We start from the raw sequence: 22,703 nt of genomic DNA on the forward strand, positions 1-22,703 counted from the left end.
TTATTATTATTATTATTATTAACTGGGCCTCCAAGTTTATTGATTATGCCACACGATGGATAGCAGACCTCTCCGTTTTGGTGGGTTAGCACAGTCTTAAAGTGTCAATGAAACAGTGCCACTCCTCACTGATAAACGTAGGCGTTCACGTTGCCACCTCCTTTTAACTACCTGAAGTCCACGTGCCAAGTTTGAGCTAGATTACATTTAGGAGTAGCATGCCTAGCAGACTTTTGTCGCTATAGATTGGGGGGGTCTGTTTGAAATTACTAACCGAGACACCTTTCAGGATACGAGAAGTGTTTTTAATGCCACTGAATCTGGCTGCCTCTAGTTTACAGAAAAGGAATCGATGAAGTCTTCGGTTCGAAACCAAGCTATCATTTTGCTGCAAAGGCTTTCAGTTTGGGAATATTGGCTGTAAGGGTTCATTCAGACAGCATCCGGTGGTAATGGGGCGCTGCTGGAGGTGTGTCTGTTCGTGATAATCCGGAAATAGCTTTTTATTTCTCTGATTAACACCGTCATCGATGCCAGTGCTCGCTCACTCTCATTCACAGTCTATGTCTCTCGACTCAAACCATCAGATTTTGAAGCAAGTTAAACTTCTTCGAGTCGACCATTTTGCAGCGTAAATTACGAGCTGGATGCAGATTTAGAAGGGTACATGAAATAAACAAATCCAGGTATAGTCTAGTCCATGAATCTACCTGGTTAGTCTCAATTTCAGAGACATTTCAGGCTGACTGTGGTGGAGTTTGACCAATCTGAGCCTGCAAAGTGATGTTTGGCTGCGTTTTTTTCCAAAAATTTCTGCGCCACAGGTTGCTGCGTTTTTTTTTAGCGGTCACCCCTGTGGCCAAAACGCACTACCCCAACTCAAATGAATAGAAAAACCGCAGCATCCTGTCTGAATGTACCCTAAATCAGTAAAATTGACACTGTAAAGCAAAGGAGGCAAGTTTAAACCAATAATCTCGACAGTTTTGCAATGTTCCTTATTGAAAATATACTATATTTAATCTTTGGCAATATTCAGTACTCACATGCAGACTACATTAATACCCATAGGGACTTGATTCATATTGCTTGGCTGCTTTAATGAAGAGCTGTGCATGCATGCGCTCAGTTGATCAGAGGCAGAGGAATAAATCTGATACTGAAGGATCAGTATTTACACTTACTCCTTGAAGCAGTTTTTATTTCCAGGAAACATTTTAGGCATTGTATTTGGACAACTCTGTAACTTTGTGACTCAGCAGAAGAATGCCCGTCACTCTTTGTTGCAGACCTCTTCTGCACTCGCTCCCTTGTCGCTGAGTCTATACAGTCATCAACACGAGAATGTTTCACCAACAGAACCAGATAATGAAATCATGGTGCAATTAAAAAACCAAGTTTACATTTATAAATTGTGAGATGTGTTTTACCTTATTGAGTACTCGTAACTCGTGGGGGAGCTAACTGTCCCCGGTGTGAGCAGAGAAGCCAGCAGGTTTAGAGGCTGGCAGGAGACTCTGCCCTGTGCTGACTCTGTTAGCACTCCACAGGGTTTACAGGGAGGACAGACACAGCAGAAACCCAGGTAACAGTGTTTTACAGGGAGGACAGACACAGCAGAAACACACGTTTTCTGCTCATGTCCTTTCCTCTTAATTTATTGTGACTTTTACACAGTAGGGGTGGGGAGGGCGGCGGGGGGGGGGGGGAGTACATGGTTGTTTATTTTTAATAACTGCAATTCGAATGTGGATTTTACAAGCAATGATGACGATGTGAAGTGATGTAGTGTCATCGCTGAGTTTAGATTTTTGTCTTTTAAATTTTTCCATGGGTACCAAGTGATTGGGTTTATTTTTTTTATTTTTTTTGACACGTGGCTGTGGTTTTATTGACTGAAAACAAGGTTGAGAGCTGAAGTGTCCTGATTATGGTGGAGGAGGTTTGCGAAGCTTTGGCCTTACTGACACGTTTTTTTTTTTCTTTGTATAAAAAACAAACAAAAACAACAACAACAACAACAAACGTCTCTGTAGGCTTTTCACTACCTCTCATGTTGGTTAATTTATTTCACATCTAGTTGTCAATGTACGAGTTGTTTTTAGATCTACTTGAAGCCTAACACTGTAAACAAAAATGTGCACAGAAAAATGACTATGTATATGACCAGAGGGGTTAAAGAGAGCTTGGCCTAGTCGACATTATTATTATTATTATTTTTTTGTTTGTATGTATGTTTGTTTTAAATTGTGTTGAGCTGAACTAGATTTTGCATCTCTGTAAAGAATTCAGGAATCCACTGTCTAAGGGCTAATCCCATTTTTGCCTATGCAAATCTGTTACTGTGGGTGAGTTGGGAAAGGGCGAACTACCGCACCTTTCACCTGTTTTAGATGGACCATGGTTTACATTGCCCTTTGCTGATATTCTTCAATCTTATTCAGCAAAAATGTACGCTTATTTTTGTTTCTATATAAATATTATATAAATATAAACACATATGTATATATATATACGTATATGTTTATATATAAACAAGTAATATACAGAGAAAATAGTATATGCCTTTGTGATGATAAAAAAGAAACCTTGCTGAAACAAATAAATGTGTTGTTGTTTGACATTATGTGGCTGTGTGCTGGAGTCTTGGTAAGATGATCTAGACGACTGGAACTCAAATGACTGTAAAGTTGACCGACTGAAGAAAACTCTCATTCCTCAGGCTACGACACAAGTAGCTGAGCCTGTGCAGTATTTCCTAACTGGGTGAGGGGTAGAAAACTTTATTTATTTAAGGAGCAACCAACATCATGACAGTTTTTTTTGTTATGCAGCCCCAGCCAGCCTGTGAGGTTAATGAGTTGTTTGGGTCACACAGGACTCGTCCTTGTCGTTTTTCATTGTAATGTTTGGTCTTTTTTTTTTACTTTTCTTAAACAAAAGGTGACGGTTAAAGGAGGAGGAGGGTAAATGATAAAAGTAGCACAAGCAGAGAATAATCAAGTCATAAAGTCAACGAAACTGACTGTGAGATCTGTGCAAAAACAACCACAAGCTAGACCAAGTAAGGCTCCGACGCCAAACTCCTTTGAGCGCTCATTCATTTTTGTGAGGGTCGACTTATTTCTTCATTCAAAGGTTACATATTCTCACTTTGAAGGGCTGACTTGGAGCAAACCTGGAAAAACAAGCTGAGTCATTAATGGTATCTGCCTTTTGAGATGTGCACTGTTCATACGTAAGTCACACTTTATAACCAGTAATTCATTAATAAAAAATAAAATAAAATAAAAACTCCACATGCCATTAAATAATTAACATTTTTATTGTGATTATGTTTTTGTTGTTTTGTCAGTGCACTCTGCACAGCTGTTAATGAAGTGGATTTGTAATTAAACGAGTAAAGCACCATGTCATCAGCAAACAACAACAACTTATTTTTCTATTCTTCTTCTTTTTGTAGCCACATCCAGTCAGACTATCACTGTGTTTATACAGTAGCGTTGATGCCGAACACATCAGCAGAAGTGGGTTTAAGTGTTTTTTTGTTTTGTTTTTTTTAATACTCCAAATGCAAGATGTAAGAAAAGTCAATAAGTTACTTACGAGACCGTCCACTCAGCTCTCACGAGCCACTTTTAGCTTCGAGTTGAGGTTTGATTTAGGTCTAATAATTTATTTTATTACTCTTTTATTTGTACAAAAAAAAATGTAGCTCCTGGAAATGAGGATAGGAGGGGTTGATGTTGATGTTGTTTAGATTTTTCCCACAGTTACTCACAGTGCATCACGGCTAAAGAAAGAACAGGTTTTTATCGACCCGATTTGTCGGTTTTGAAACCTGCGTTGTGCGTTTTCCCTCGGTTGGATTTGGTGCCTCTTTATGCTTCACAACAGACCTCAAGATCTCTTTCTGTCTCTCTTTTTTTCTGTCTGTCTCACTTCCTCTCTCTCTCTCTCTCCCTGTGAAATCACACATACGAACACTGTTAATAGCAGTTCGAGCGAGAGTTTTACAGCAAAAATCACACTGATGTTTGTTCCTCCTACATGAATACTGTCACCCTCATATTGTCTTATTGTAACCTCTTCCGGAGGTGTTTGTGCTACTTTTAGGAAAGAGATTATGTTTGTGCAGGTACTGGTTGAAGTTGGTTTTCAACAGTTTTAGGCAATCACGTTTCTCTTTATTGATTTAGATGCCTAAACCTCTTGGTTTTTGTCATGCCTTTGTAGATAGATCACAGTCGTCGAGAGATGATCTGCAGGTGAAAATAAAAAAGAATTTTACTGTCACTTTGGGCAATTAAAAAAAGTGACATTTTTTCTATTCAGCATGCTTTTTGCTAAATAAAGAAATAATTCAGTTATTTGCTATAAACGATACTGTATGAGTATGTATTCAAGTACTGCAGTATGCAGACAATTAAAAATATCAGAAACTCTTTTGAGAGGTTCATATTTTTCTTCTAGTATGTTTCACTAATATTGACGGTTATGGGTTCTTAATTCTTGTTTTGAGTGTCTTATGAATTGCCAGAATGACCCTCTTTGTATTAACAAATATAGACTATGGTTGGTTATTTCCACGTGCATGACTTGCAGAGCAATTTTACCAGGACAGTGCTAGTGCGGCAGGCTTTTTACGAGTTTGGTCAGTCAAGCTCAACTTTTCACTATTTTTCACTGGTTGCTTGGCAACTTTCGATGATGACTTGAGATCCTGACTGTTTTATTTACATCAAGGCAGGTGAAATGTTATCCTTGTGGTCACGAGAAAATGACAGCTGAGCTTCAAACAGTAGCCGATAAAGAATGAGCTCCTGAGTTCAATAGATTGTGCAACTTCCTCGAACATCTCAGAGCACCGTGTCGCTTTGTGGTGGTGGTGCTGCCGAAGGATCTGATTGCTTTTCATCAGGACTTTGAATTTTATCAAAGGAAACTGATCATCAGTCCTCGATCAGCAGTCACCGACCGAAGTGCTCTGAGATGCAGGAATCCCTTAAGTGTAGCATTGACAAGACTTTTCTATCTTAATAGTCCAACATCTGTTGTAGAACAGCACAGGAGGGACTCGTCTCATCTAGCCTCGTCTTACAGGGATGTAAATCTCTACTTCAAGACAGAGCTGGTACAGATTTAACAGCACTGAGCATTAGGGAATTTGTACATTGTGAGAAACATTTAATTATGTTAGTATTGGCAATTCTCTGCATGACAGTACAAAACAGATGTGACTAGTTTTCACCAAGGACAGTAGAATCGAAATTAAAGAAATATATATTTACACCCAAGTCGAGATTAGAAAATGTGTAACTGTGTAAAACTGCAGTTTAAGTTTGATGGGTGTGGAGAAATACTTTGACATCATTGGGACTTCTTGCTGAGAGTTCAAATCTGTGCATTAACTATGAAGCTGTAGTACTGGGGATGGACTATTGTTCCAGTGGTCTATAGTCTTGAAATCCCAACAGACCAAATAAATGTCCCACTGGACTTAAAGTCCATTTGCCCATTATCTCGAAAACAAAAGCCCAATGCTTGAAAGGCTTCGAAACTCTCTCCTTTGAGTTTTGGACATGCAGTAAAGAACGCAATCAGGTGGTATGGTGACCTTAGTGACAGACCAGACCAGACCAGACTTGTTTAGATTTAGGGAAAGATCACAGTTTGGCTAAAAATAAGTACCAGACTGTGTATTTCCAGAACAACAAGTCTTTGAAGCAATGGACATTGTTTTCCAGAATAAAGGGCTGTCAGACAAACCGACTTTGGAACAAGTCTGGCTCCGTACACTTCTATAACTCACTTATTTTATCTTGTTTATTTATGTGCAAAAGTTTAAAAAGAACAATTTATTGTTTCATGGTTGAGCCAATCCTAAACTGTCTCCAGCTTCATATCTTCTCAACTAACTCTCGGCAAGCACGTAAGAGTACTTCCCAAATGTCAAACTATTCCTTCAAAAGAAGAGATTAAAATTGTTGAGTTATGTTAAAATCTCTTGAGAGGAAGATTGAATTTGCCAATGCAACTGTCCCAGTAAGTACAACGATGCTTCTTTGGTGGATAATATGTGCCAAAATTATAATCTACCTTTTGTTTCAATGTAAAGGGGTCGAAAGAATTGTTGGAATATAAAATCACATGTTCTGTTGGACTCAAAGTTTTGTTGTTTTTAGTTTTTTTTCACGTTGCTGTCATGGGTTTGTGTCATCTCTCTGAATCATCCACATATTATCTACTTTGTTGACATGTAACCAACAGACCTGAAGACTTTGTACAACAGGCACTGAACATTTTTATGTGTGACTGATGTGGCTTACAAGCAACCATATCAGATCCAACTGAAACTGTAACTATGTCACAAAAAAAACTGTTTCTAGTTTGTTTTGTACTGTTTTAATTTATTTTTGAACAGGTTTATTTTCAAGTCATTGTTTATTTTGTTTTATCTGAAAAAGACAAAAAATTGTTGCTCATCAGCCTTTAACTTCATATGAGTTATCATCACGTCAACAGTTGTGGTACGTTTTGATCTACGGTTCAGTCTCTGTCTTTGTTTACACGATGACATCTTGCATTAAGAGAAAACTCCAATCTATGGTAACTGCCCTTGAATATCTGTAATTTAAATAGTGCTGCTAGAGAAAGAAATCTAAATGTAACAACTTACAATAAATACTTAATAGATTTTTGCCAAGTGTGACTGTGTCTTTCTTTGAACCAGAGGTTTGGGAATACTTAAATATCTCAACATCTACTTCATTGAATGGCAATCACAAGAAGGATCCTGGCGGTTATGGAGAATGGATGATTGGTACCATTTGCAACGACGTTCATGGTCCCCAGATGTTACAACTGGAGGAGGACTTTAAAGCACCATGAGGTTGACATCTATAGTTTTTGGTGAAGTGTCTGCAGACATTCATGTTCTCCCTAAACTTCCCTTAAAGGACCAGTATTTAGGATTCAGTGACATCTAGTGGTGTAGTTGTTGATCGCATGGTACTCTACTCTTTTTTTTCCAGTCTATAATCACCAGACAATAAGAATCATTATGTTTCTATAACCTTAGAGTGATCCCTTTATCTTTAGATGTCCACAATGTTTCTACAGTAGCCCTGAACAGACACTAAACACTGGCTCTGGATAGGGTTCGGGCTACTTTACTTTCAGTATTATGCTATGAAGGAGCGGGAAAGTCAAGGAGAATATATGCCACTACATTCTTGTTCAGGTGCACACTAGTCCTTTAAGTGACATGCCATGGGTTACAAATATGAGGTTACCTTTGACCAACCATATTTGGATTTTTCATATTCAAGCTGTACTTTACTACGAGTAATACTGAAACTTTTATTTATTATTTTTTTGGTTTTTGTTGGCCTAAAAAGGTAAATAAAATAAATGCCTACCATGTCTAAGTTATTAATCATACAGCTAAAACCCTGTGCTTAATCCTGCAGGCCCGTAGGAGCTGATCTGATTTATTTTTCTTTTCCGGTTTCAGTCAGCCACAATGTAAAACTATTCATCACAATTATGTACTGTCAAGTAGTGCTCCATAGAGTGTTTTTGTGCCTTGGGGAGAAGTGTTCAGAGGAGAGGAGGAGCTCTGAATGCTGACCTGGAAGGCAAAAAGGTCTTAGGGATCACATGCTGGCCTCAAACAATATCATTCTGGAAAGCGGAAACATTTACAGCATTATTCGTTGGAGGGTTTGCTTTGTATCATTTGAAACCATACAGGATAATTCAAAGTGAAACGTTCAAATATAAAATCTAAAGAAAGGGGATATTTGTGTAAAAAAAGTCACCGTTCCAACACAAGTATGAACCTCCCATCATAACACACACACATTCAAACAAACCTCTACACTATAAGTCACATGACCAGTGTTAGAAAGAGGCAGCCTCATTTAAAAACATCTTTATTTCATCAACCGGATCGGCCAAGATCATGTTTTCAGACTTGTTTACATTCACACAACAAGGTGAGACCACATGCTGAGGACAGGAGAAGAGGCAGGTCGGTGTGCATGGGTGCTCTCTCATACAATCCTCTGTATGAATGTGTATATGTGTACTTTTCATACAGTCCTCTCTGTATATGTGTATGTATATGTGTATGGGCACTCTCGTGTGTGTGTGTGTGTGTTCTCTCTCTCAGACAGTCTTTTGATCCGTCGCCTCCGGAGCAGTGGTCGAGGCAGATGCCGAGTCCTCCTGGGTCTTATCTAATCCCTGGCTGTGGCCTCTGTCGCCTGACTGCGCGCTGTCTTTAACCGTGATGGCGGTGTTGGAATAGGTCGCGTCTATACTCTCATATGGCTCTGACGTCCACTGAGGAAGAGAGGAAGAGAGAAGAGACACGTTACTGCGATATTTTCTGTTAAAACCTGAACTTTACTTAACACCATTTTGCATCCAAGCAGCAAGTCAGATTTGTATTTTCTCACAATGGCTATTAAGATTGTTATTGTGTCCTCTCTGATCTTTCAGATGATGCTATGAATGAGAGGTCACTAGAGGCTTAACACTGATTATACCTCACAAATAAAAGTGCATCGATTCATGCAGCGTGTTACCATTAGTAGAGCTAAACATGTACATTTTGTCCTGAGGGTGTATCCACTCTGCCAATTTAATTATGAGCTACAGTAATGTTGTGTGTCATACTGACATTTTGGCCTCAGGGTAGCATGAGAGGCATACTTACGCAGCATTCACCAGAGAATAGTAGGCCTGTCACGATACTAGATATATATCGGTGATATATCGCTGTATTGACACCCCTATTGGGGAGCATGATGGTTACCTTAGCTTCACATAAAGACTAGAAGCAGGGGGAAACAACTAGCCGAGGAGTCTAGCTCTGAATCTTTTTAAATGTTTCTTTCAGAAATGTTATCGCTGAACACACGAGCAATCTCTGAATCCATCAGCTATCGTCTGAAGACGATTTAACCACTGGCAGCACCAGCCAATGTTTCTGGGTATCGGGTTTAGTCAGCGGATATCTAGAAAACAGATAGTGGATATCCGGGCCAAGGATCCCTTTGGAGTAAAATTAGCAACTTGATATGCAAGAGTGACAAGAAACACACAAGTTATCTGCAAATGAAAAACTAAACTGTCGTCAGACAAGAGCCGATGGGTTCCTAGATCGCATTACAGCCAATGTGTTCTGCTTTCTACATGGACTGTTGCAACCAAAGCCGACTAAAACGCAATGTAGAGATTACCAAATAAGTGTTTAATCATAAAGCTGTACAATAAAAAGGAAAGTTTAAAGGAAAAGTTTTCCAAAATACCTTTAAATGTGATTCTTACACAACAGTTTTTTTTATCATAAGGTAAACTTTATGTATTCTGTATATCTATCTCGGGCTGTGCAGGGTCTTTGTTCCCTACCTGCGTGGCCCTGCTGCTGGACCTGTGCGACGGCCCCATGGCGATGTTGACGCTGGACGAGGACTGTGTATCTGTGGTGTTGCCCCCTTCAGCAGCAGACAGCCCAGAGATAACCAACCCACTGGAGAAACTACGCTTCCCAAACAGCAGGCTGAGAGTGGACGAAGACGAGGAGACCTGGGCGAAGACACCACAAAGAAACAAGGTACAGTAAACACTAAGATGATGCGTGGGAGCACAAATATTCTCAGGCACAAACAATTATCAGAGACAGCAGGCTGTGTCTAAGAATAACTTGTAGTCAGTAATACACTATGATCACATGCTTTGGCCATCAGCTGTGAAATACTTTCTTGGATGAGTTTTTATGATAATGACAAAGAATAAACCCTGAACGTCACTTAACCTCTGCACATACAAAATGCAGCCAGACACTACATTTATAGTTATATGTCTACTTAGAAATGCATCTGTTTGGCTTGTACAGGTTTTATTCATTCATATTACATGAATATTTCAATTTGTATGTGGTGTATGACGTCTTTACATATTTGATTGAGTAACTAAAGCTGTCAGACAAATGTAATGGAGTACATTTGCCCCTGAGATAAATTGGAGTTGAAGTATACAGCTGCATAAAATGGTAATATTTACATAAAGTACCTCAAATTTGGACTTGAGTACATCAAACATGACAGAGAACTGCTGTAGTGTGTTAACCGACACAAAGTGAGTATGTACAGAGATGTAACTCGTACCTGGCTGGAGCGCTGCTGATGCTGCGCTGCCTGGAGCTGCGAGCTGATCCCACCGGCTCCTGACAGGCGAGGGACCTGAAGCCAGAGAAAGATCCTTTCATCACTTTATTCTTTTAGTAAATAAGGTAGTTACAACTGAGTAATGTGTGTGTGTACCTGGGAGAATATAGAAGCTATGGATGTGTTAAAGGACAGCTGACTGTTGGACAGACGCTGGACAAGCCCGTGGGTGGAGCCTGAGTCCAGAATGGGTCCTGATTGACTGCTGACAGGTGGACGCTGACTCTGAGGCTGAACCGACCGACTGCGGTACTCTCTCCTCGCTGCAGAAACGCACACACACGAACACACACACACACACACATAATTATCCCAAATACCAAATGTGCAACACGTGTGAAAATAAATTATATAATGTATACAGTCTCCTCCTGGTTAGACGTGCACCTCCAAATGATAGGCGCCATGGGAGCATCCTAATAAGATGCCCGAACCACCTCAGCTGGCTCCATTCAACGTGAAGGAGCAGCGGCTCTACTCCGAGCTCCCTCCGGATGTCCGAGCTCATAAACCTTTCTCTAAGGCCACGATCTCGTTCTCTTCAGTGCAGTCAATAAAGATTTTACACGAGCATAGTGAGACACTTGGTGTGTGTTAGTGTGTACCTGCGTTATGGTGTCTGTGGCTGTGTGTCGTCCTGGCTCTGTGCTGGTAGAGGCTCAAGCTGTTGGACGTGACAGAGGACGGGCGGTTGTTGCTCAGCGAGGATGAACCACCGGCACCGCAGTCCACATCCTCCATGTTTACACCACTGTTACAGCTGGTCAGGTTGTCCTTACGCACCCTGCAAGAACACACACACACACACACACAGCTCTGATTTATTTATTCATGTCTGCATCAGTGCAAGGGACACAACTGGCAAAGGGCCATAAAAAATTTAGCTGTTCCAGCTGGTTAGGCACACACACACACACAAACATAAACTCACACAGAGATGTTACATAACTGTGCTAGCATATATGACACACACACTGGGGCAGTCTTCCTATTAAATTAGTTAAAAGTCTTCTGGCAGGACGGGGCACGGCGAATCTCCGTGGCTACTTAGTGAAATTAAGACAGCACCTTCAACTCAAGGCCGATGGAACAGGATTAAAAATATAATCTAATCTGAAAGGAAAACTCAGCCACCTAAAAAGCTTAAGAGAAAACCACACAATCACAAAGACACACACACACACACACCATTAGCTGACCTGCAGGGGTTAATGCAGAGCTAAGTTGAAGGTAATGTATTAAAGAGAGATTGAGAAAGAACAAGTGAGGATGGAGGGAGAGCCAGAGGAACATTTTCTCTCAAGTGTGCACTCCCACTGTCCCCGTACATGTATTTAAGACTAGATTAAGTTGGCGGGGGAAGTTTCTTTTCCCAGCATCGACTTCCACTAAGTCAATATCTGTGAATCCACAGAGAAGCACTCACTCAGCAGGCAGCCGGAGCATTACACTGCAGTTTGCATATTATCCAGAGTGATTTCCAACAAATACAAGCAGCTGGATGAGTGGATAATATGAAGTAACTATCAAGTCATGCGTCATGCACATCATTTAAACACTAATGTTTCTCTTTAACAGCTCAAAAAACATAATTAAAATAGTTTTATCATGTGACCACTGTGGATGTGATGGACATCGTGTGAAGGTAATCAAACTAATACAACCGATTTTTGCAGCAGCATCATTGTCCACATCTGAGCAACAACCCTCAGCTAATTGATTATATACGGCCTCTGAGGCTAGATGACTGTAAGAGGTTTTTTCAGTGCATGCTTCTGAATGATGCCAAATGAATTAAACCCAGCCTTGTCCATCTTATTCAAGGGCCCTGAGAGACTGAGAGTTGTTCCAGGAACAGACTAAACTGAGCATGAGAAAAATGTCCATTTAAGTACACAGTCATGGGAGGGTTTGTCGAGATGAAGGAGGATGCAACTTATGTAAGATGAATATGCAGAATTAACAAGTTTATTCTTAACTGACCGCAACCATTTAGAGCAGAGCCAGGAACGAATGACATCCAGGCTTAAAGCGCCTCCTCCGATGCTGCGGAGCGTCCGGTGTGTTCCTGCATATGATGTTGTTAGGGGTGACACGTACCTGAAAGAAAAACAGAAGGCAACAAAGGATAGCTGCAAATAGACAGAACTTGTAAAGATAAGAGAGTTAAATACCTAAAAGTTAAATATTTTTTGTATGTTTTCATCAATGCAAACTTTAAATTCAATGCTTAAACATCGGCAGCATAGCAGCGTGTCACACATACATGGGGTAGCCCAGCGGCTGGTCGCAGGACGAGTTGACCATGTTCCTCAGTGCTTGCTTTGAGTTCTGGATGCTGCCGCGTTCGGGGTTTCTGTTCCGTAAAAACACCAACTCCTGCTGCTGGCCTGCCCACAGCCCTCGCACACACTCCTTATTGATCTGCAGAGAGAGAGATTAGATCAGATTATACAGGAAATGAAGTAAGACTGAAGAGGACGTGATGGTCAAATTACCTTTTAAAGGACTATTAAGTGATTAATGTTTTATCATCCTCCTGTGGCATTACATGGTCTCTTATGATATATATACACACACACATTATACATATACTGGCTTCATCCAGGAGACCTTTTAGTTTTATAGTTGTAACATCTCTTGCAGAAGAGGATTGGCGGGAAATGAGTGCACTTAACAAAGTAATTGCAGAGTCAAAAAACAAGCGTATTTAAAATCCACACACGGAAAACGTAGTCGCTGATAAAAGCTTCACTTGAAGGAATAGTTTGACATTTTTAGTTTTTTCCCCTTACTGAGAGTTAGATGAGAACATTTCCAGTCTTTATGATAAGCTAAGCAAATTGCCTCCTCTTTCTGTAGCTGCACATTTAAAAGGAAAAGTTTCTGGGAAATGAACTTATTTGTTTCTCTTGCCGAGAGTTAGATGAGAAGATGGACACCACTCTTTAGGATAAATATAAAGCTACAACTAAGCAGGCGGTCAGCTTAGTTTAGCATAAAGAGTGGAAACAAAGGGGAAACAGCTAGCCTAGCTCCGTCCAACCTCCTAACACTAATTAACGCATTAAATCTCATTTAAGTTTAAACTGTGGACAGAGCCAGGCTGGCTGTTTCCAGTCTGTGTGGCTGCTTGTTTGGAAAGCAGCGTCAGACAGATGAGCAGTATTGATCATCTTAACTCTCTGAGTGCAATTAAGTGCACGTTGAACTATTCCTTTAACGTCATGCTCTGATGACGAAGAGTTAAGTGGATATATGAGCACTTAAAGTAACTGCAGGGTCAAAAAATATTGATCAACTTAACTCAAGTTTACTTTTAATGTTAAGAAATTCTTAATTTGCACTTTTAAAATGACACTGCTTTGCATTCATTTAGTTCTTGTGCTGGAACTCAGGCACTGTTCAGACCATAGACTGTATAAATAAGGATGTCGTATCTGTGTGAAGCTCAAAGTGTGGTGACTCTGACTGCTTCTGAAATGAAAATGGGCAAAGATGGGAGAGCATGAGTTGCCCTGAGGCGAACTGAATGAGACCTGGGTGCTCAAACAAGCAACCTGTGGATCAACCATGTTCTTAATCCTGCATAACTTTAAGCCTTTATATAGTCTGAACGGCAAGTTATATAAAAATTCAGCCTCAGCACAGTTGTCATGAACGGGGAAATAAGCTATAGGGACAAAAGGGTTAGGGACATTATGTTATATTATGTCAATGCTTTGAAGTTGGACATTTTAATATGAGGGCCTTGTCCAGGTTGGTACAGGCAGGAGGTTTGTCATGCTCACTACAAACCTGACAGACAGACATTTTTTCTCACACATACAATCACTTTTTTTCCCACCCTCAGCCCTCTCACCTTGATGACCTTGAAGCTGAGGTGGCGTTTGTACAGCATGATGATCTTGTACTCGTCCGTGCCGTCATCGATCATGTGTCTCAGCGTGAGCAGAGTGTCGCGGCTGGACAGCACAGCCTTACGCCAGGCGGGGTCACTCTCGTGGCAGATGACCAGGCTGCTCCGGTAGTTTGTGATGGCTTCGTACAAAATAGATGCCTCCTCGGTCTCCTCCAGACAGGTGAAGTGATCCTGAAACAGCAGGGACGGCATGATGGAGGATATGATCACACTGAAGAAGTGATCAGGTGGAAGAAGTACTCTGATATTATATTATTAGGTTATAATAATTGATGCGTTAAAGGACAGGTATGTAGGATTTTGTTTGTTGATTACAACCCTCTTATCTCACCCTGTCCTGCCTGATGTGAAGGAGAATCTACAGTAGACGCAATTAGGGTTACAAAAACTTAATGATTCTTATTTTTTGGTGATTACATACTAATAAAAGTTATGCAAATTACGTAAATATCGTATATAGAGCCCCCTTAATCTTACACGCTGGACCTTTAATGTATTCTTCTATAATAATACATCATGTATTAATTAATTATGTATAGAATCAACAAATGTATTTGTCATTTCAATCTCGATGTTGCTCATAATTGCTTGTAACCAAAATTAGCAAGTAAATGCAGTGACATAAAAAAGTGCAATATTTGCCTTTTGAATTGTAAAGTTTCATAAAATGACAAGTAAAGTTTAAGTAAACTCAAAGTTGCACTTCTGTACTTTAGTACTTTAATGAATGTAGTGTTACTTTCCACCACTGCTCCGGGGATGAGAAATGGTCATTGATATTTTAAGAAACTTTAAATGATGCATAAATGTATTTTAATGTGTCTATTTAAAGAAGAGTAGAGTTTAAAAACAAAAAGGTTGGATTTAAATCACAAAGCACACTTTACCTGATGCAGTTTGAGACTCATTCTGACTGCAGGAGCCACCACCTTCTGCAGGAGGTCCAGGTCAGCAAAAACCCACTCGTCCTTGGTGGCGATGCGGAAGTCGCCTTTAAACAGAGTGTTGAAACCGTACAGAAAGGACTCCAGACTTTGTGATGGAGAGCAAGGGTTTGTGGGTGAGAGATAGAGAGAGAGAGAGAGAGAGAGAGAGGAGGTTATGAAACTTATAAATATTTTTAGAATATAAACAAAGTCATGAGCAGAAATCTGTTTGGACAATGTGTGTGGTTAAAAATTAAGCCGTTATCGCCCCCTCCTGGTGTATCTGTCAAACTGCAGGTACATATCTGCAGCTACTGCTCACCCTTAATATTATTTTAACACTTTGCAACCAGGAAAGTCAGTCTTACGTATAAATAACATGAAACCAAACATTTTCTTCTGAACACAGAAAAAAACCTTTATGTTAACTTACTATAGTTTTAGATGAATTAACTGTGTGAATTGGTGAATTGTTGTTTGGGTGCTTTCATTAATTAGTTATTCAATAAATTCTTGTTAAGTTAAGTCATTGTTTCTATGAATGCCAAAATCATTAATTTGTCTCAGAGTCTGTTGTCTCCAGAAGAAGAAGACTGCTGTATAAAAACTTACATGTAACAAAAAAACACGAAATAAATAAATTGAAAAAAAATTGCAAACACACTACATAAAATGGGAAGTTAGAAATCCAAAAAAACTGCAGAAAAAAAAACACATCTTATCTTTGGGAAGAATATATGATACAAAATGTTATTCCATTTTAAGCTTAAACTCCAGCTAGATACTTTTCTATGACTCTTCTGTACTCACACTATATACCAGGGTTTAAGAGCTTCATGATCTTCCCACACAATTCAATTCAGGTTTACCTGTTGGACATGTTGTGTGATGCCGTGCCAAGAGATCTCCTCCCCAGGACGGAGAGGGCGTAACACAGAGTCACCAAAGGAGAGTCTTCATCACTGTCCACAGGCTGGAAATGAACACAAACAGAACAAACATGAAGAGACTGGCTTATAGGACAAATTCACTACGCATTTCTGCTGATAAAGTGTGGTGCTGTCATGAGAAAAGGATTAGCTGTGTGACGATTTACAACTTTAACTGCAGTTTAATTTTCACTGTAATGCAGCCAGATTAATTATTTAAGTAACAAAAGAAGATCACGACTATCATCACGACAGTCGACTGAGCATTTTAGGCTTTGGACTGTTGGTAACTGTTGGGGTCTGACGTCATCTTTAAGTGAGGTACCGTCTCCATCTTCCCAGCACAGTACTGGATCCACTCCAGGTAGACGTTGCAGAAGCTGGCACGCGTCACCCCCTGCAGGCAGTGCACGTAGTCTTCATCGATCTTCACACTGAAGACCTGAGGGTCGCGCTCGATGTGGTGCCACTTAGTGTAGGACTGCAGCGCCTCCTGGACGGTGGCATCCTTGAGCCACGTGGACAGTTTGGGGGAGTGGATCAGGTAGTAGATGATACTCTGAGAGGAGAGGGGGAGGAAGGGAGGGAAGAAGAGAGAGGGAAAGATCAGTACACGACAGCAAAATACTAAACACAAAAGACAGCAGAAGAGAAAAGACTGAGTCACTATTGGCGTGCTGCCATTTGTAAATATGATTAATGCATAAGATTATTTATGTGCCAATCACACTGTTTAACCTTTTGGCTGGAAAATCTTTAAGAGTCTGTTGGGACAAGTGGATTATTCAAAGTTTAGCCCACTAAAGAAAAGGGTGATCGAATGGGTCAAAGGTTGATGCATTATTAAAGCTGCACTAGGTACATTTCCATACCAATGACTCTTGATATCAGTATAATAAATAAATGAAACGTACAGAAAAGAGGTTAAAGAATCTCAGCAGATCACATACAGGTCGCTCGGCTGTTTGGACATGCTTAAAATCAGAGTAAACTGAAGAAAGTTTTCTCCAGGTTTCTCTGGACTGAGTGATCACCTGCTGTCCTTTAGTTTCGGTGTGAAAATGTGTCTTGATATCTACACTTAAAACCACAAAACAAAAGATGTTTCTTCACCTCCAAATGAGCTAAATTCAGTCCCATTCTTTGATCTAGGCTGAGAAGAGTGGAGTACATTCACAGTACAGTCTGGCCTCGAGTTGCTTTAAATAAGAAAATTAAGTTGAGCTATATCACAAGTAAAATATCACCTTCTTCTCATGCATATGTTGAGATCACAGTATCTGTTTTAGTCATGAAAACTGACATAAAGTGCACTTAAAATCAGGGTAGCTGAGCGCAGGAGCTGCTTCTTCAGCTCAATCAGGATAAAACTGAAGTCATAATATTTAGAGAGACCCTCTGTTTGAGCATCTTCAGTCCCTAGAGTTTCACATGAAGGACCAGGTCAAAAACCTGGGAGTTACTTTAGATTTCTTTACCTCAACAGAAACTTCACCAAAGCGTTGTTTTATCATCAGAAACTTTGCCACGGTCAGATAATTCCTGTGTCAGGCTGACACAGAAAAAACAATTCACCTCGAGGCTGAACTATTGTGCTACAATGTTTTTCTATTTTAATATAAGATGCAGCCTTAAAGTGAACCATGCAACCTATGACCTGTAGGACATTTGTCATGGTCAAGACGCCTCATATCTGGACAAGCAAATCTAATAGGGAACTGTCTTGCGCTCCAAGGAGAGAGTCTAAACATGACACATGGCATAAACTACCTGTAAAAGAAGTAGTAAGAAAACATGTAACGATTGATCTGAGCTCGTATTAAAGTGCCTCGAACCTCAAATTAGTTTTTAAACCAACCTATCTTTCAGATATGCTGCATGTTCCTCGCAGGTCCCTCAGTTCATCTGCAGCTGGACTAGTTGTAACTAGAAGCTCAGACACTTTTTAAAAGTCTCTGATACTTTTTTAATCCCCTGCGTTTATTCATCTGATTTTAATTTACTTTTAACATTTTATTGGTTTTATTATTGTAGTTTTTATGTTTACTGAATTGGTCCTCGATATCTATGCAGCTGTTCTTAAACTTATTTTTCTTTTTTCTTCTCATTGGCTTTTTATTTATTACCATTTCAAAATTGTATGGCCAAACTTTATTGCTAGATTCAACTGACTTTGGGAACTTTGGGTTGAATGTTTGCATGAAAGGTGCTATATTAAAAAAACACAGTGGCAGCGAAGCTCCGTGGCAGTGTATTTCAAGGCAAATCACCAAGTTGCCTCTCTCAGATACATTGGCATTGAGCACATTAGATCCCAGAGAAGAGGATGTGATTTAAATAAGAAGAGTCACAAAGAGAAAAGTTTTTCATATCTTCAGACTCTCTCCCTTGAGGTTTGAACCAAGAGGATGAGATCAAACAATCTATCCATCTATATTTATTTTTCCTTGGCGTCAACACATCGATCTGTATAAATTTTCTTTTTCTGCAGCGTATGTTGAATGTAGATGATAGAGACACAATGAATCGTATATATTGTGCAAAACTAAAAAAAAAGCATACATAAACAGCCACAGTAGTATGAAACATACCTTCAGGTAATAGGTAATGAGTAGCTTTCGTAGATCGTACACCTGTAGCATCGTGGCAGCGTTGTTCTCACTGATGCTGTAACCCTCCAGCAGGTACTTTGTGGCCATAACCTCCCAAGCCAGCCAGCGCAAGTTGAAGGCAGCATTGCATGACAGCATGTGGGGCAAGTGACCCGGCTCGCAGCAGCAGCACGCATCATCTTCCTCCACACCCTCTGTGATGGCCTCCACCTCTCGCTGCTGGCAGTATGTACCTGAGAGACGGAGGTCAAAGAGCAGGTAAGCCTGTCGTTCATTCAGAGAGAGGCGTGTAGAGTAGGTGATCAAAACCGTACCTCTGAACTCCAGACCCCTCAGCTGGAAAGTGACCAAACCGTTGCCGATCTCGATGAGGTGGACCAGGGCGTTGAGGTAGTCAGAAGCCAGAATGAAACAGTCTCCGGCGCTGTAGTTGCCCCATCGGCCCAGCATAAGGTCGCCACAAAGTGAATGCTGCAGCGAGCGAGTCAGGTACTCGTAAAAAATGGAGTTAAGGTTGCTATCATCACAACCTGAGAGAGAAGATAGCAGGAAAACATGCAGTCAGATGGATAGATGGTGTCAAGAATAGACGAAGACGAAGTTTGGCTGCTTGCTTCTCTTACAGACAGAGTGAAGGTATTCAATATATCCAATCATTTATGCTACAACTCCTCGAGAGGACAAAGGTCCTTTAAAAAAAACGAGTCAAAACTCACCTGTCTCCTTGTCCACTTGGGACACCAGTCTGCTGTTAGAGTTGTCGATGCGCTTTGTGCTGCGAGGGACAACAAAAACATATGTAACGTACCATTTATGCTGGTGCCCCCAAGAGTTTGTCTTGTAAAACAGGGTGAATAAAATGTTGCAGTTTATGGGACAAAAGCTTACACATCAATTTGTGTCAGTCAATCGAAACAGTTTTTAAATTGGCCTGCAGGACGGGTTAAAAAATTGCTGATACAGACAGCTTGAAATTTCTCCTCCACAGGGTGTGACACATTCGAAATTAAATATTTTAAGACTAGACTGTTGTCCGTTGTCCCTTTTCTTTTCTTATATCATGTCGTCTTGCCGTTCACATTGACAACTGCGGCCTAAAAACGTCAACATCTGACCCCAGCAAGACGATGACACTGTTTCATTCGAGCCGTCTAGACATAATCGCGGGCTGCTTCGTGTCGGATCCCTGAAGTTTGCATGACAAAGCTGCAGGAGTATTTTTGGAGTGCTTTCAGCGGACTGAAGTACAAACAGTCTCTTGCATCAATAAGTAAGAGGGAACAGGAGGGTTATGTTGTGTAAGAGTGAGGAGGAGGAGGAGGAGGAGGATGTCTATCCACTAATTTGGTGCTTTAGTGAGTTTTTACTGCAGTGAGACGTTGAATGTGAGATTGACTCAAAATAAACTAGGATTCATGTTCATAGTAATGGAGTAACATGTCAACACTGATGTGTTTTTAACAGTTTAACAGCTGCCTCATGCTGGATCACAGTACTTGTTAATGCGGTGAACTCATTGCCTTACTTGTAGTTTCGCTCCCAGAACTTGATGGGCCTCGGATATGAGGAAATGAAGATGGCACTGCCCAGAAAGGGAGCCAGCGGGGTGTAGAAGACGGTGGTGAGCAGCGTCTGGAGCAGCAGCATTGCTGAGTCTGGACACACACCAGTCAAGAAAAGAACAGCAGGTAATGATCTACACACACACACATACAAAGACACACTCCGAGAAAGGATACGAGGCACTGCGAACGGCTGAGCGAAGGCATGGAAAGCGCTGCCCCAGGCGATCTGCCAGGGTGCGATGTAAACCAGGATGAAATGGAGCTTCAGCAACAGCTCCCGCATCTAAAACAACGCACAGGGAGTCAGACAACCTTTGAAACAGAAGAGAAATTCAATCCTCCACATCACTATGAATGTTAAGAAGTGGCGGATACAAACAAAACATCATGTAACATCATTTCTATCATTTCATTTCTCCGACTTGACAAAACTCCTGCAGAGCCACAGAACACATTACAAAAACTGTTTTCAGTATTTCAGTAAAGAGTATTACCTCTCTATGATGAAACTGACCTTTGGGTGTAAAATTCTGCAGTGTCTGTCTGCTGCCATGTTTGCCCTCATGTCTTTATCTCTCTCTGTTTCTATTTCTGAGTGCGTCTGCATCCATTTATCATCGGGTGTGTCAGAGATAACCGCGTGTCTATCTTTGAGACAAGCTTTCTATCAGACTACACACCAATGTATTCCCATGCACAGCACATTAGCTCTCTCTTTCTCTCACACACACACACACACAGTCTCCAGATATCATCTCACCTTGTGGAAGACAATAGACATGATGAAGAAGTCCAGCAGGAAGCTCTCGGAGGCGTGCGGGCAGTCGAAGTGGAAAAAGACGAGCGTGAAGAGCAGAGTGAGGAACTGGAAACTGGGGTCGCAGAAGGATGAGCGCAGGAGTTTCAAGCCGGCGACCGTCGTCAGGAGAACATCACAGCTGGAGGCACAGACAAAAGAGTCGAGATGACAGGTTCAGCCGCTGGTTCACCACACAACGCTCTGATGGACAGATATCTAGAATGATGCATGGCTAGATGTGTCGCTGTGTGGCTGTGGCTCCACTCACTGGATTCCCAGCTTCTTGCGGTGACTGAGGGCGAAGCCGTCATTAGTGAGCGCGCTCAGCACGATGGCGGGGTACACCACGTACTTCTCGAAGCACAGGAGCCCCACGTACAGACGCTCAAACCACATCAGCACAGCGTCCTCTGTAAGAGAAGCAATTATAACCGAATAACACAAACAGGTTTGGATTATTTAATCATTATTCAGTAAGGGAAGTCACATTGTTATATCATAATACTGATGCCAAGAAGGAAATTTTGAGAAAAGGAAATCCTCATCCTATTTATTTCTGTTGAAGTTTCCAGTTTTAAGTACAAAAAAACATCTTGATCTAGTTCTACACCTCCTCTCTCAAGCAAGAATTTGAATGTTTTATTGCCTCATTAATATTAATGAGCCTCTCCTTTGATTGGCTGAGTGACGTACCACAGATTAACAGTTTAGTCAGCTTCTGAATTCCAGGTTGGTGACAGAGATGAGAAGTGAAATGTAGTATAAATACTTTTTTAGGTATCAGGTCATTTACTTTAGAGCTTTTCACTTTTACCCCAGACATTTTTACACAGATATCTGTACTTTCTACTTCAAAACAAGCTTGTTGAAGAGAATTATTGATTTATTTATTTTGCATGTCTTCCTAACGTCAAAACCTGTGTATTACACATGACAGACCAATGGGGGGTCAGTGTTACTGTCCCTATCACGATGTGGACGATTACTGCATGCATCTAAATCTCTATTATCCAAATATCACATTTACAGACTGTACGGCCTTGGCCATTTGTGTGTCCTCTCTGATCATTTTCATGCTGATCCAGGGATTTACATGTTTAATATCACGGGGACAACTCTTATATATGTATATATATATATATATATATCTATTATATTATATCAATTATATATCTATATATATATATATATAAATTACATATATATATATATATATATATAGCAGGTATGCTAACCTCTGGGCTCAAATTGGTGGTACTCTTTGGTCTTCAGGACTGGATGCGAGATCCACAACCAAGGGTGATGCTTCCTCAGCTGAGGGATCAGGTAGTGGGTTACAAACCCAACCGTACCCGCGAGAGCGTACAGCACGATGGTCACAAAGGGCTGGAGATGTGTTGGTATATAATAAAAGAAGCAGCTGAGTTACTGTTCCTGCAAAGTGTGATGAAAAGTAAAAGGCAGCATAGAGAAAGAGGAAATAATTAAACTCACCTTGAGAGACAGAAACACAGTACTTGCAGTGATGGCAAAGGTTAGGATGTAGGCGACAGAGCACACGACTACATCCGACAGCAGAATCTCCTTCTGCAGAGCACAAGGCGGAGGGTAAACATTAATAATCCACAGTGAACGGAAACACGTTTGTTTGTCTGACTCATTTAGGCCTGTGATTATTTCTGTCTAATCGCTCCTTCAGTTTTTAAGAGATC

At 40.7% G+C, this 22,703-nt stretch overlaps 1 protein-coding gene across 2 annotated transcripts in view; it reads right to left on the reverse strand.

The window, feature by feature from the left end:
* Positions 1–7,921: 7,921 nt before the first annotated feature.
* pcnx2 (pecanex 2) overlaps positions 7,922–22,703 on the reverse strand; it is a 29,054-nt gene continuing 14,272 nt past the window's right edge. For both annotated transcript variants that reach the window (XM_027277762.1, XM_019258967.2), the window contains exons 21-40: positions 22,486–22,578; positions 22,227–22,377; positions 21,260–21,401; positions 20,953–21,130; positions 20,367–20,475; positions 20,153–20,282; positions 19,344–19,402; positions 18,942–19,157; positions 18,607–18,860; positions 16,341–16,574; positions 15,956–16,059; positions 15,048–15,192; positions 14,101–14,331; positions 12,505–12,662; positions 12,222–12,338; positions 10,844–11,022; positions 10,335–10,501; positions 10,179–10,253; positions 9,421–9,597; positions 7,922–8,349 (exon numbers count right to left, since the gene is read on the reverse strand). In XM_027277762.1, coding sequence (XP_027133563.1) covers positions 8,173–8,349; positions 9,421–9,597; positions 10,179–10,253; positions 10,335–10,501; positions 10,844–11,022; positions 12,222–12,338; positions 12,505–12,662; positions 14,101–14,331; positions 15,048–15,192; positions 15,956–16,059; positions 16,341–16,574; positions 18,607–18,860; positions 18,942–19,157; positions 19,344–19,402; positions 20,153–20,282; positions 20,367–20,475; positions 20,953–21,130; positions 21,260–21,401; positions 22,227–22,377; positions 22,486–22,578 — 3,096 coding nt within the window. In that variant the 3' untranslated portion in view covers positions 7,922–8,172. The remainder of the gene's footprint in view (positions 8,350–9,420; positions 9,598–10,178; positions 10,254–10,334; positions 10,502–10,843; positions 11,023–12,221; positions 12,339–12,504; positions 12,663–14,100; positions 14,332–15,047; positions 15,193–15,955; positions 16,060–16,340; positions 16,575–18,606; positions 18,861–18,941; positions 19,158–19,343; positions 19,403–20,152; positions 20,283–20,366; positions 20,476–20,952; positions 21,131–21,259; positions 21,402–22,226; positions 22,378–22,485; positions 22,579–22,703) is intronic.

The sequence above is a fragment of the Larimichthys crocea genome, chromosome III (assembly GCF_000972845.2).
Source record: "Larimichthys crocea isolate SSNF chromosome III, L_crocea_2.0, whole genome shotgun sequence".
Lineage (NCBI taxonomy): Eukaryota > Metazoa > Chordata > Actinopteri > Sciaenidae > Larimichthys > Larimichthys crocea.